General features: G+C 42.8%; 1 protein-coding gene across 1 annotated transcript; it reads right to left on the minus strand.

Annotated features, from left to right (window-relative positions):
- Positions 1-1,390: 1,390 nt before the first annotated feature.
- SET (SET nuclear proto-oncogene) lies at positions 1,391-10,058 on the minus strand. Its single transcript, XM_080630960.1, has 8 exons — positions 9,615-10,058; positions 8,191-8,248; positions 7,016-7,158; positions 6,207-6,310; positions 5,906-6,019; positions 4,236-4,406; positions 3,995-4,141; positions 1,391-2,992 (listed from the first exon to the last, which is right to left on the minus strand). Exons 1-8 carry the CDS (start codon positions 9,685-9,687, stop codon positions 2,969-2,971), a joined length of 834 nt encoding a protein of 277 aa, XP_080487086.1. The 5' UTR covers positions 9,688-10,058; the 3' UTR covers positions 1,391-2,968.
- Between the last annotated feature and the right edge of the window lie 2,752 nt (positions 10,059-12,810).

Consider the following 12,810-nt stretch of genomic DNA (forward strand, 5'->3'; position numbering starts at 1 on the left):
GTAGTTTCATTCTTTTTTAAACTGCTGCCAACTCTATATTCTAACTCTGGAAATTCAGGCCAGAAAGGCTGAATTCAGCTTCCACCTGTGACAGATTTCAATTGGCAGCATTAACTGGATGTGAGGAGCTCAAAGAGCAGTGGGGAATTAATGAGATACAGACATGTAATAAGAATGAATCTCCCACTCTTATCCAAGGTGAAAGTCTTTAAATGCTCATTATATGCATATACAAATTAAATGAAGTAAAAATGGACACCCATTACACACATTCAGCCAAATTAGACATTAAGTGAATAGTCAGAGCACATGATGGCCATCTGTAGTATTTCTTCAACATTGCAGAGAAATGTGCTAATCCCTATTCATGTCTTCCATTGCTAGAAAAAAATTACACTTAAATAATGGTTTATTCTTTTAGCACATTAGTTTACTCTTTAGGCATTGTCAGGAGTAAAAGCTTAAGTTTCTCAAGCAATTCAGTATTATCAGTACAGTAGCAAGAGTGTTTTGGCAACCTCTAACTCCTAAAGATTTAGACAATCTGAGAAGAAAAACCTCCAAAGTAGTATTTCATTATCCAGACTTCTCATTTCTTGTTCATGGGTTTGAATTTACAGAACCTGAAGCTTTGATTACTTTCAAAACAGTTTTTAGAGGTTTTCTGTTAGTAACCAACAGGGGTGTAACAATGGTGCAATATTTTTCCTAAAGCATGAAGAAGACCTGGAAAAGATGATTTTCCTTGAAAAGCTACAGTTAGGACTACGTAACAATTAAGTAACAAGGCATCATGGCAAGAAATAGCACATCGACCCTCTATCACAACAGCAAATGGTTTCCAATCTCACAACAAAAAAGAATCAAATAAAAAGAATTAAAACTGAAGAGACTTCATAGGTTTGGTTCCTTCTCTCTCTAGATGCTAAGAAACCATTCCTGATTAACATCATATTTTACCCTGCAAGCAGGATCAGGGAAGAAGCTTCTGTTGAGATGGACTAAAGTAAATGGTTGCCTTATTTTTGCATTGCTCACATGCAGACTGGATGTTTTATTGTCTCTGATAACTGGATTAAATTCAAGCTGCACCAGACACAGAATGTTTCCTCCACATGTCATTTGGGCATGTCTTAAACAGATGGATTTTGTTCTAAGTGTATTCTTAAGCATCAAAAATGCCGAATTTAACAATAGCAAATTCTGTGAGGAAAAGGAATCAGAGAACATAACAGCAAGTCTTCCCAGAAGACAGTCTTTTCTACACATCCAAAGAGAACTAGCTGTTTGAATTTTAGATTAGCTGATACAACATTTTCTTTTAAATATTTCAAAAGCACAGCATGTTAAAACAACTTTCATTACACTTTGTGGAATATTAGTACCAACAACCTCTATGTGAAATTGTTACAAGCTACTCAAATGCAGTCTCTTAACATGAGGAAGAGTACAGTAGATCTAAAGTATATATACATGCTGCTACCAGGTAAAGAAAGCAGTCGAGTAGCAACTTTTTTTTACACAAGCTTTGCTAAGAATCTTGCTTTTTGAAATAGCCCCAGAATTAGTTTGCACTTAAGATTTTCAACTGAAAAGATTTACAAAAACACCCAAATCTTATTATAAGACCCCTTGATCTTTTTATTCTGAGCTTGCATGGTATCTTTATGCAAACTGATTTACTGGAGATACAATGCTGCAAGCTACTACTTCAGATAGTTAATCAAGTGGCTTTTCCTCTTGCAAAACACAGATATAAACCTCTGTCTTCACACAAGGCATATGCACCCACAGCCCTGTCTTACAAAGTTTGGCAATTCAAGAACTGGAGTGTGCAGCAGTAACTATCAAACGAAACATTTCACAAATATTCAAATAGTGGCAACTCAATGAACTGCTCATCAGTCCACACAACCACAAGGTTGCATCAAACTGCATGAATACTGACCAAATGCCCCCCAGAATGCCAAGAAACTACAAAACAAGTTCAAAACAGGTTATTAAAACTGTTTCTTTCAGTGAAGACCAACCAGTCCCTTTGTGTACACATTTAGTTTTATTGTAACAAAGCAACTTGTACACTTTAACGTTTAAAACTGAGCATCTTTCTTTCCTTTCCAGTGAAACAAAAAAAAAAAAAAAAAAAAAAAAAAAAAGAGAAAAAAAAAAAAAAAAGAATTTAAAAATAAACAAGAACAAAATTACAATATAGAAATGTCAATTCCAAATAAGATCCTACAGGTTCTGCTGATTCTCCATCAAGTGGCAGGGCTCAAAGTCATCATTAGGAGAAGATTTTATTTTAAAAGTGTCATCTTAAACTGCAAGGATGTTTGTTAAACATCACAATTAAACATGCCAAAGGAGAAGAAGCCATGTTGTCAAAATGCCCACGTAACCCACCCCAACATCTGAAACCCACCCAGCTCACCTTCTAGAACCCCAGGTTTTTATTTATTTATTTATTTTTTTTTTAGCTTTTTCTTTTTTTTTTAAACAAGAGAAAGTAGACAGATACATGTTGGTAAATGCTAACTGTCCATATTCACATAGAGACACAGTGTAATCTCTGAGCCCAATATACAGAGAAAGAAGGAAAAAAGCTAGATTCTATGCACTACTACACAGGGGCCTAGCACTCTTCAGCTTCCAGCAGAGTGAAGGGAGCAGAAGGTTTTCTTTTTTCCCACAGAAAATGGTGTGTTGATTCCATAAACAGTTTTTTGTTTTGAGACAGAAAGGGATAAAAATGAACTTGAAACAGAAACTGGTAGATTCTTTTCCACTGTATTCTGCTCAAGGTATTTCCCCCAAAAATAAAGTGTGAACCATGGTGTAGAGGAGAGAAAAAGAGACCTCAAGAGAACAAGGCGACTGAGCACAAGAAAAAAAAGACAGCAACTTGCTCCCAGGGACTGGATTAAAATTAAAAAGGTAAAAAGGGGGTTTGGAATCCATCAGTGTTCAATTAGTCATCTTCTCCTTCATCCTCCTGTTGAAAGATAAGCAACAATTAAACAAATCTAGTCACTAGACTTCACAGAGCACGAACTTTCAAATGCAGTAACTACAACTGTTTTACTACGGTGCAGACTACAGTCCTCCAGTGTTACTCATAGTATGCTGTCTGATGATCACTCTTTCTCCCTCTTCACTAAGGAGTAGTAACACTTGCCATGAGCACCCACCTACACAGAAATAAGTTAATAACTGGACGTCCCAGTGAAAGAAACACCAGGTCTGGAAAACTGTGACTTACAATCACTACAAACACATAGGTTTAACATTTTCAAAGTGAAGGGATCTTTTTTTCCCATCCCTAATTTTAAACTCTGAAGAGTAATATATTTCAGATATATTAGTACTAAATTTCAGGTTAAATTTGGCACTTCCAGATGCTAAATTCTAGGTTAAGTAATAATTCTGGTGCCCACAACAACCCTCCTGTCCCAATGTGAATAGTTTTTTAGCTGCTGAAGCTCAGAGACACCACACCCAAATATGAGAAACAAAGACATTCTAAACTTGAAGTTATCAACCCCCTGAATGCTGTCCCTCAAATACCACTTGCTACTAAAGGAAATTTCTAATTCCTGAGCCCAACAGAGAGCCTTTCCTAAGCTGCCCATAAGCAGAAATAAACCAAAGGTAGGAAGATGACAGAACTGGATGCACCAACAAAACCTATTTACAAGTAAAGCCTTGCTAGAATGTACACCAAAAATTTTGTTATGCTCACATCCTAGTTCTTCTAAAGCATCTCCCTTACAAATTTACTAAAACTACTTGCCTCCACTGTCATACGCGCAAGCATACTTATTACACTGAAATCATTACACAAATTAAGGTAGTAAATATGCCTGGATTCTCCCCTCCAAACTCCTTGGCAGCAATTGTACGAAAAAATAATTCAGTATTCTGGCAAGATCCCTCTTAAGTTTCTTTAGATTCTCAAACACCAGAGCTAGATGGTGTAAGGGGTAATATTACTCACCTCTCCTTCCTCTCCCTCATCATCATCTTCATCTTCCTCCCCCTCATCTTCATCTCCTTCTTCATCAATATCCTCTAATCCTTCTTCCTCTTCATCATCATCATCATCCTCTTCTCCCTCCCCTTCCTCATCATCCATATCAGGAACCTTAAAGACACGTATGCACCATTAACTACAGTGATCAAATTCACTTACATGGTGCCATTACGGGTATGGATCAACAGCTCCATGCTGTACTTACCAAGTAGTACTGCAATGGATTTGGCCAGATGTCATCCTTGATGACTTCTCCTAGCTCATCAGCCCCTGCATCAGAGTGGTCAGTGAACCAGGTGAAGAAGCTTTCTGGCTCTTCATGCTGCCTCTTCCTACTGGCTTTGTTCTGTGTCTGGCTTGACCGTTTTGTCAGATCCTGATAAGAAAGTTAAGAAGTTCCATTAAAAAGTAGTCTTTACATGGCTTCTTTTTTTTTAAAATCGTTTTAGAATTTTTAGAAATTTACACCATTTAGAAATGTACTTATGTACACAGCCACAAGAAGTCACTTTCTACTCCCTCTTTCAGGAATAAGTCTTTAAGAAACATCTGGAACCCAAACAAATCACAGAAAGACACTATATTTCTCATGAACATAAGAAAACAGTAAAATCTCCTGTTCCTCTCAATGACCTCCACAGAACTACTGAAAATTCACAAAATCTTGCATTTATGTTCCTCTATCACAGGGAAGCACAAGTCTGACAAGTGTTTAATGACATACTGAACATCTCACGATGGCTAAACGTTATGACTACTACATGATTTAAGAAACACTCAGTCTCCACCCTCTATCTCAAGTTAAAGACACAGCTGAAAGAACTGCCTAGCCTTCTTATCCTAAGATTTCTTGCTTTCAAGTCTTCAGGCCATTCTTTGTAGTAAGTGAAGAGACAAAAAAGCCTCACACAAACCGCCAAAACAGATGGTCAGAAGAGCATACATGGGGTCCTGTATCTACGCCACACGTTTAGTAAGTTTGCAACAATCTTTTTGTGGAGAGTGAAAAGAAAACTCTGATGTGCTATTTAAATCCAATCTTTCTTTGATCATATAACTCCAAACTTCTAGTATTTGTTTTCTTGATAGAATCACAAGATTCATAGGTTTAGACTGTTTAATGAAGAAGGATACCAGAATTCACACTGATTTTGTAGCATGTTGTAAAGATCACTCAGCTAGTTTGTACTGGGCTGTAACTTCTTGTACAAGAGGCAAAGTTCTAGTTCTCAATTAAAGGTTAAGTTCTCATCTCAGAGCGCGACAAAACAAGCAGTGACTTAACTGCAACCCTCATTTCTGCTTTTAAAGACTCAGTTCGCAATCTTCAGAATAACATGAAAGTGTTCGTAACTGTTACACAAACTAACTACAGCAAATTAATCACATTTGAATAGTGGATGGATGAAAGATATGGTCACACTATTGTGTGGCTGCAACTTCTGCAAAGATGCAGTGTCTAGAAATGAAATTGAGGAAAAAAGCAGAATAAAATTAAATCATATACCACTAACTGACCCCCCACAATCCTGCTAGTTTTGGAATTCCTTATTTAACAGTTATCTTGAGCAAGCAACAAAACACATCTAGATTCATGCCAGAGAGAGACAAGCTAATGCAATTGTAATCTCTCCATCTGGTCATACTTGTACTTTCACTGCTCAGCTGAGCAAGAGAATTCACAACAGATCTCACGTCAATGGGATATTCCAAACCCTGCAAGATAGACATGAACTATGTATGTAGAGAAGTGGCAATGGATTGAGAGAAGAAGAAAGAGAGGACAAGGTGTCTTCCAATACAAAACTAGTCACAAGAACATACCTGAAGTGATGGCAACACACAGAGGAGCAATCCTCTCTCCCAGATACATACCTTTCCAGATTTCCATTTGATCTCAGTTGATTTTGAAGAAGGGTCTCCACTTTCATTGAGGTGAAACTCTTTGGAGAGAACTTTATTTTCAAAGTATGGATTCTCATCAAAATACTGCAGAGTTGAAAGCAAAGAGTTAGAACCCACATCATGTAAACACATGTGCCAAGTCCTAGGACTTAGCACAACCTGGTACTAACTGGGTAACTGAAGAGACTAAGTTACAAACTACAACCCAATACGCAAGTACGTAAAACACAGCAGAAAAATCACAAATGAAGGAATTCTTTAAAGTACTTACAAAATCTATTCTGTAACCTGATTTGATGTCTTCAAATTCTGTCACCTCAACTCTGGTCAAATAATGCAGTGCTTCCTCATCTTCTTCTCCCAGCAGTGCAGATACTAAAGACAGAATTAGGAATCTCATATTAACAAAGCTATGAAAGGTGTATCATGGGGATCATGCAGGTGAAATACAGGGAATTGACAGCAAGAAAGATTTGAAACACAGCACATATGTCCAAGCCAACTTCTTGCAGCCCACTGTTTGCAAATTACCGGCCAACAGGCTATTGGCATTTATGTGATTTATATTTGCTGAGGTGAAACCAAGATATTTGCTTGTTGTAGTTCAATTTTAAGAAGCAAGAAAAGCTCTACATGCATCTACCCTTCTCTCAAATAGATTTTCACATATGTCATTCAGCAACCTACAGGCAGTCTACCAACACATTTTGTAGAAAGTCAGTTTATTGTCAGGAGCTCACCTCCAATTTAAAAATTAGCAATGCAACTAAAACTAGATTTATTTTTTTTTTCAGTTCTTTTTGTTAAGGGCCCAACTGAAAAAAATGCAGGAAACTTGTAATTTGAAATGCAGAAAGAAAACCACCACAGGATTTTAGTGACCAAGATGCTCTTTTGAGCAACAAGTGTAAGAAATAAAAAGCTTATAAAATGCACTCTAGGACAAAGGAGGAAGTGTTTGCATATGGAACAGGCTACTGTTTAAACATATGTCCAGCAACAATTCTAGAAAACCCTGAAGAGCTGCAAGACACATCACCAGCAAGAACACACTGAAAAAGAGAGCTTTTAAGAATATACCTTGTGGGTGGTTGACAAATGTTGTTACCCAGAAGTTTGGGATTTTGGCGATCAATTCTGACCTCTTCTGGAAGAATGGTTGGCGGAGTTTGTTGTATTTCTGTTCTACTTTCAAAATTTCCTCACTGGCTTGTTCATTCAGTCTGTAAGAGAAAGAGCCACATTAAACCACAAGAGTGAGAACTGAATTTTAAAGCCATATCAGCAGTAGTTAGCAAACAAAAAAAAGACCAGGTTTGATTAGACTAGTCTGCCATATTCAACAGATGAGGCATCTAAAACAAAAAACAGAGGCCCTAAGCCGATAATGACTATTCAGAAACACGCTACCAGAAGCAATTTCACTATCTTAATGAAACATTCCTAATACATCCTATGTTCTGCAGCAGTACATGAGTGACAGATCCTTGTTCATGCAAAGCAAAGTAGTTTTTACGTCTTTAACATTTTGATTGCAAAAGACCTAATCACAGACAACACATAACACTATCACCTGCTCTTTTTAAGTTTTGGGCAAGCAAGCTCCAGCAAAGCAATTCTGCACTGATGGAAGTAACATCTGAAGGTACCACATCTAATTGGGTTTGGCTCCAAAAAAGAGCCTCGATAATGCAACAGCTTCACATGGCCAGAGCCTCAATGGTCACCTGCAGTCTTTGCAGGACAGTGTGCATGGAGCTACAATCCAGGCAAATGGCAACACTGAACCTACAGAGTTTTGGCACACAGAACTTACGATTCAGTGATGCTTTCTAAGCAAATAAATATTTAAGTTTTTAAACATATAATAAAACCTGACTTTTCAAACAAGTTTTTGGTTCCACTTACACACATAAAAACACTTTTGCAAAAGAGCATACACAAGAACTTGAAAGCCCAATAGAAAATAAATCTCTAGTATCAAAAATATCACAATAAATTTAAAGTTTTAAGCTCAAGGTCTACCTTTTAAAATATCCGAAATAAAACAAGACCCCAGGATACTTCTTCAATTCTTTTATCACATACAAACACCTCATATATCTAATCAAGTCACCACAAAAGTGTGCCTTGGCAGAATTTAAACACAGTGAGAACTACCACCGAGTAGGTTTCTTTACTAAGTATTTTGACTTTTGAAAGTTACATTTCAATTTCTACTAAAACATTTCTTTTAAAAGCTTGCTCATCATTACCTGTCTATTTCATTCTGTACTTCATCAATGTGTTCAATTGCTTCCTGTTGCTCTTTTTCTGAAAAAAAACAAACAAAAATGCATCAAAATCCCTTCATTCAAGCCTGACAAATCACCCAAGGTTTTGCTGAAGCCCTTTTCTAGTAAAGTACTTCTGAATTACACGGATATTTCTACTAAATGTCATAAGTATTACAAGGACTTAAAGCTTCAGCTACTTCCAGGGTGCGCTACAGCTGAAGCACACAAAAGTTTGACGAAACAGCAGTCAGAGAGAGTTCACAATTAGAAATCCCAGTTCACGTTCCCCTACACGGCTTTACAACTCAGCTTCAATGAGAAGTCTATCATGACACATAAATAACAATTTCATTAAAAAGCTTTGAGCCGTATCTGCTAAGACAAACCCATTTGAAAAAACGTTAAATAATTTAGAAAGGCCAGAAAATCCATAGAACGGGAACACGCCACCTTCGAAAAAATGACAAGAACGTTCGACAGGACGGTTACAAGCAAAAACCCTTCAAAGCCGCCGTTTACCCGGATTTTCTCACCGGAACGTCCCTTCCACAGAGCCTGGCAGAGCTCCGCGTCTCAGGAGCACTGTTTACCTATCCCGCTGGAGATGAATGACCGGCCGCGGGAAGTCGAGAGAGCGGTGCAACACGCTCACTGCTCCCCTGTTAAGTATCCCGCCCGGCTCAGCCCGAGTTAGGGGGCAGCTCTCCCCGGTGGACACTCTGCTTCCCCCTCCCCACGGCGGAGAAGCGGCCACGGACGGAAAGCACGTGTCTGACCGGCGCTGGCAGCGGGCGCCGCACCGCAGGGAGCGACGGCGGGTTTGATGGAAGGAGAGCGCTGCGCCCTTCCGCGGCGGCGGCCGCCGGGAGGAAACCCACGGCGCGGCGACCTTTAAAAATCCCTGAGCTGCCGCGAATCGCACGTGGGGCCGGCGCGGGCGGCTCCATCGCCGCCCGAACACCGCGTGGCTCCCCGGGCGGGCAGGCCCAGCTCCATCCCCGAGCGGCGGGGCAGCACCACGCGGCCGCGGCGGCGCGGGGACCAGGAGGCGGCGAAGCATCATGGCGGCGGCGGAGCACAATGAGGCTCCGCGGCTGCTGCTCCGGGAGAGGGGGCGGGGGGGTCCCGCTGCTTCGCCAAGGCCGCAGCGCCCCCCGCCCGGCCCCGCCTGCGCCCGTGGGGAAGGAGGCCGGGCCGGGGAGCGGAGACAAAAGGGCGCTAACATGGCCTCCTCCTGCCGCTGCTGGGGCCTGCACATCCGCCCGGCCGACCCCGCGCTCTTCCCGCCTCCAGCCCGGCCGCGGCCCGTGTGGCTGGGGAAAATGGCGGTCGGTGCGGCGCGGTGCGAGGCGGAGGCCGCGGCGGCTGCCGCCATTCCCTTCCCGCCCCCGGCGCGGCCTCACCTGAGGTCTCGTCGGCCCCATCGTGGTTGGAGTTCAGCTCCTTCTTACTGACTTTGGCCGCCGGCGCCGACATGTTGGTGGCTGCGGAGCGGAGCGCGGAGGGAGGGGGGCTGTAACGGGACTAAGCAGGGGGGAGGGGAGGGGGGCCGGGCACAGACTCCTCCTGCTGCTGCTGCCACCGCCGCTCTGACTCCCTCCGCCGCCGCCGGGGCGCTCCGGCCTCCTCCGCCTGAACGTGGGGCTCCCAGAGAGCAGGGGGCGGCAGCGGCACTCGCTCTACCTCACGCTCCCCACAGCCAGCACCACCGCCGCCTCCTCCTCCTCCTGCTGCTGCTGGCGAGGGGCGGGCAGCGCGGTGCGCATGCGCAAGAACCCCCCCTTCGGGGCACTGAGGGGGGTACGGCGGCCGCAACGCGCAGGCGCACCAAGCCCCCCTCCGGGGCACTAGGCAGCGGGCAGCAAGACGCGCAGGCGCGCTACGCTCCCCTCCGAGAGTGAGGCTGACAGCGCCGCTCCGCGCAGGCGTGGACCCCGCCTCTTCGCCGCGGGAGGCAGGCGCGCAGCCGCAGAGGCTCCGCTCGTTGGCCCCGCCCCCACCGACCACCCCATGCCGGGGGCCCATTGGCTGCGTCGGGCGGCCTCGGAGGGAGCGGGAGGGGCGGGGCTCGGCGCGAAGACAGAAAGGACGGCGCGAGAGGCGGGAGAAGTGCGGGGAGGAGGGGAGCGCGAGGCGCATGCGCTCCGCGCCCGCGCGCGTTTCCTCAGGGCAGCTCTGTGAGGGGAGGCGGACGGGTGTGGGGAACCAGGCGCGGGAAAAACGGGCGTTTGGGACTCAGCGATCTCCAAATGGGGGATCCTGAGATGGCTGCCTAGGGCAGCAGTTTCGCCGCTTGAGGTGGCCTGAGCACCAGCCCCAACGCCTCGAGAGGAAACGTGAGGTGAGGTCGCGTTTCCACAGGGACATGGCGATCCCCGTCAAAGCAAGAGCTTCAGACGTTACGTTTTAAGGGCACAGAGGCCCTGTCACTCACATGCGGCTATTGTGGGAGCACAGCTCTAGAAGGTCATAGAGCCCAGCCGCCTGCCACACACCTGCCACTGCACCAAGAGCAAGCAGACTTTAAATAACCCTTTTTGTCCCTTTCCTGTCCACCTGTTGTGGAAGAGCTCATTGCAGCTACAGATAGCTCTGCTTTGCCCTTAAAGTAACAGCTGAGCCGCTCTTTTCTATAAAAATACACAGCATATAATTCACAGATGAGTATTACGATGCAGACCAGGCTAAGAAACAAGTAGAACTTTGATGGAGTAGGAACTTGCCTTTCATGTCTGCTTTCCAGTCACACAAGACTACCATATTCTCCCTGCTTGCTTCCTTTTTTGTCTCTTCAAGTTGCCCTTTCCAATGGACGTACTCAACAAGGCCAAGATTAGTTTCTGCTTTCTCAAGAGGTCTTAAGGTCTTCTGATGTCTGCTACCACCTGTTGCTTCCAAATCCCAATTGCTTTCAAATCCCAATGGCTTTTTCTTTTGTATTCTCAGCTGTCACTTCCTACCACCTATGTCCTTGCTTCCACTGCCACCTACAACGGCTGCTGCATATCCACAATTTGAATTGAACTTGCCTGTGCACACAGCAGGAGAGAGGAGCTGCCATCCTCTGCTTTCCATACAGCAATGAACTCTCAGCTGCTGGGCACAAAGGTAAGCAAAGCATTATAACTTTATAAATGCAAGATTATAAAATCCTTCCCAAGAAGGATGTCCCAAGGCCTTCCCAAAGCCCATCACAGTGAGAGAACGTCTCTCATACTCTTGTCTGCATCTCCCAAGATCAATTAGTATGGGTATCTTCACATTCGGATAAGGTAAGCTCGCTTGGTTTTTCTTCCGTTTCCCTTGAGTCTCTACTATGCAGTTGTATCTGTGTGATTTCTTTTTCTTCTTTTTTAACCTGTAATTTACTATTATATTGTATTTCTCTAGATTAGCCTTTGAAGGTCTATAATTTGAAAATATGGGCCATAAGCTTGAAAGTTAGTTCCAAGCAGGAACATGATCCAAGCAGCATCTGACTGCACCCTACTAGAATCCCTTGTTCAGTCTATGAAAGACTAAGTATTCCTAAGTACGTTATTGAGGTGATCCAGTAAAGTCAAATAATCATTACTTGTAATTGCTGTACTGTTAAAAACATTTCCATGATCTCTTTATTGTACCCTAAAACTAGCTATTATCAAAAAAGAGTAGATATTAATTAGATATATAAAAATATTAAAATAAAAACTTTCAAGAGAGATTTAAATTTGAGACACAAAATACAAACTTATGCTTCCATGTGAAAAGAGAAAGCAAAAACTTTGATTTTTTGGAGGAAGTAGTGTTCTTTCACATAGTTACTTTCCTTTTTGCTTGCTTTATTCCTTCAGTGCTGGTGATGTGCTGGTCTCAGCTTCCTAATAAAACTTTTGTCCTAACTCCTCCTCTTATAAAAGCTATTTATGAAAGCTGTGTCAACATCAAGACATCTTCTCTGATTGTACATCCTTTTGCTTCAGCTGACCAGGTACTATTGCTTTAACAGCCTGTCCTTTCTGCTTGTCAGAACAGAGCCTTGCTTAGACAGTTACACTGCGGCCTAACTTCTGGGTACATGTCATAAAAGGTCTCAAAACAACAGGTGCTTCGATGCTCCTGGGGCTTGGCTCGAGGAATGTGACAACAATTCACAGAATGATGACCTCTCTGTGCTCTCCTTGCTTTATAAAACAATGAAGTAAAACTGAGCAATTGAGTTAGAGTTGTTGTTGAGCCTGAGGAGGGATGGAGGAGAGATGAAGTGATTTACTATTTGTTCTTGCTGCACTGTTAACATGTACACTCAGGAGGAATAGAACTGAAATGTCTGTGAAGAAACAACTCTTAACTCAGTCTCAAAATGTTCCTCTGTGTAGGTATCTCAAGCCCCATGTGGTTTCATTACAAGGGAAGGAAAATGTTACCTGGGTGGTATAAAGTCTTGTTGTGACATGAGTTACCTGCTGTTAAACAAGATTTTCAGAAATTACATATGATGCTTAGGCCTAATATATAACTGTGTTTAATATCCCTGATACTATTAAAAAAAACCCCAAACTTAGAGATTTAATTGATAAAAATTCAGTTATTTCCCTCCAGTTCTTTCTAATGTTTTTC

This window comes from Psittacula echo (genome assembly GCF_963264785.1).
Source record: "Psittacula echo genome assembly, chromosome: 16".
In the NCBI taxonomy this organism is placed as follows: Eukaryota; Metazoa; Chordata; class Aves; order Psittaciformes; family Psittacidae; genus Psittacula; species Psittacula echo.

Bases quoted from the DNA above. Each gene is read 5' to 3' on its own strand.
- SET (XM_080630960.1), bottom strand. From the start codon at position 9,687: ATGTCGGCGCCGGCGGCCAAAGTCAGTAAGAAGGAGCTGAACTCCAAC. The intron at 4,407-5,905 runs GTATGTATCTGG...CTTTCTTATCAG, and splicing joins TCAAATGGAAATCTGGAAAG to GATCTGACAAAACGGTCAAG. The intron at 4,142-4,235 runs GTAAGTACAGCA...CGTGTCTTTAAG, and splicing joins ATCCATTGCAGTACTACTTG to GTTCCTGATATGGATGATGA.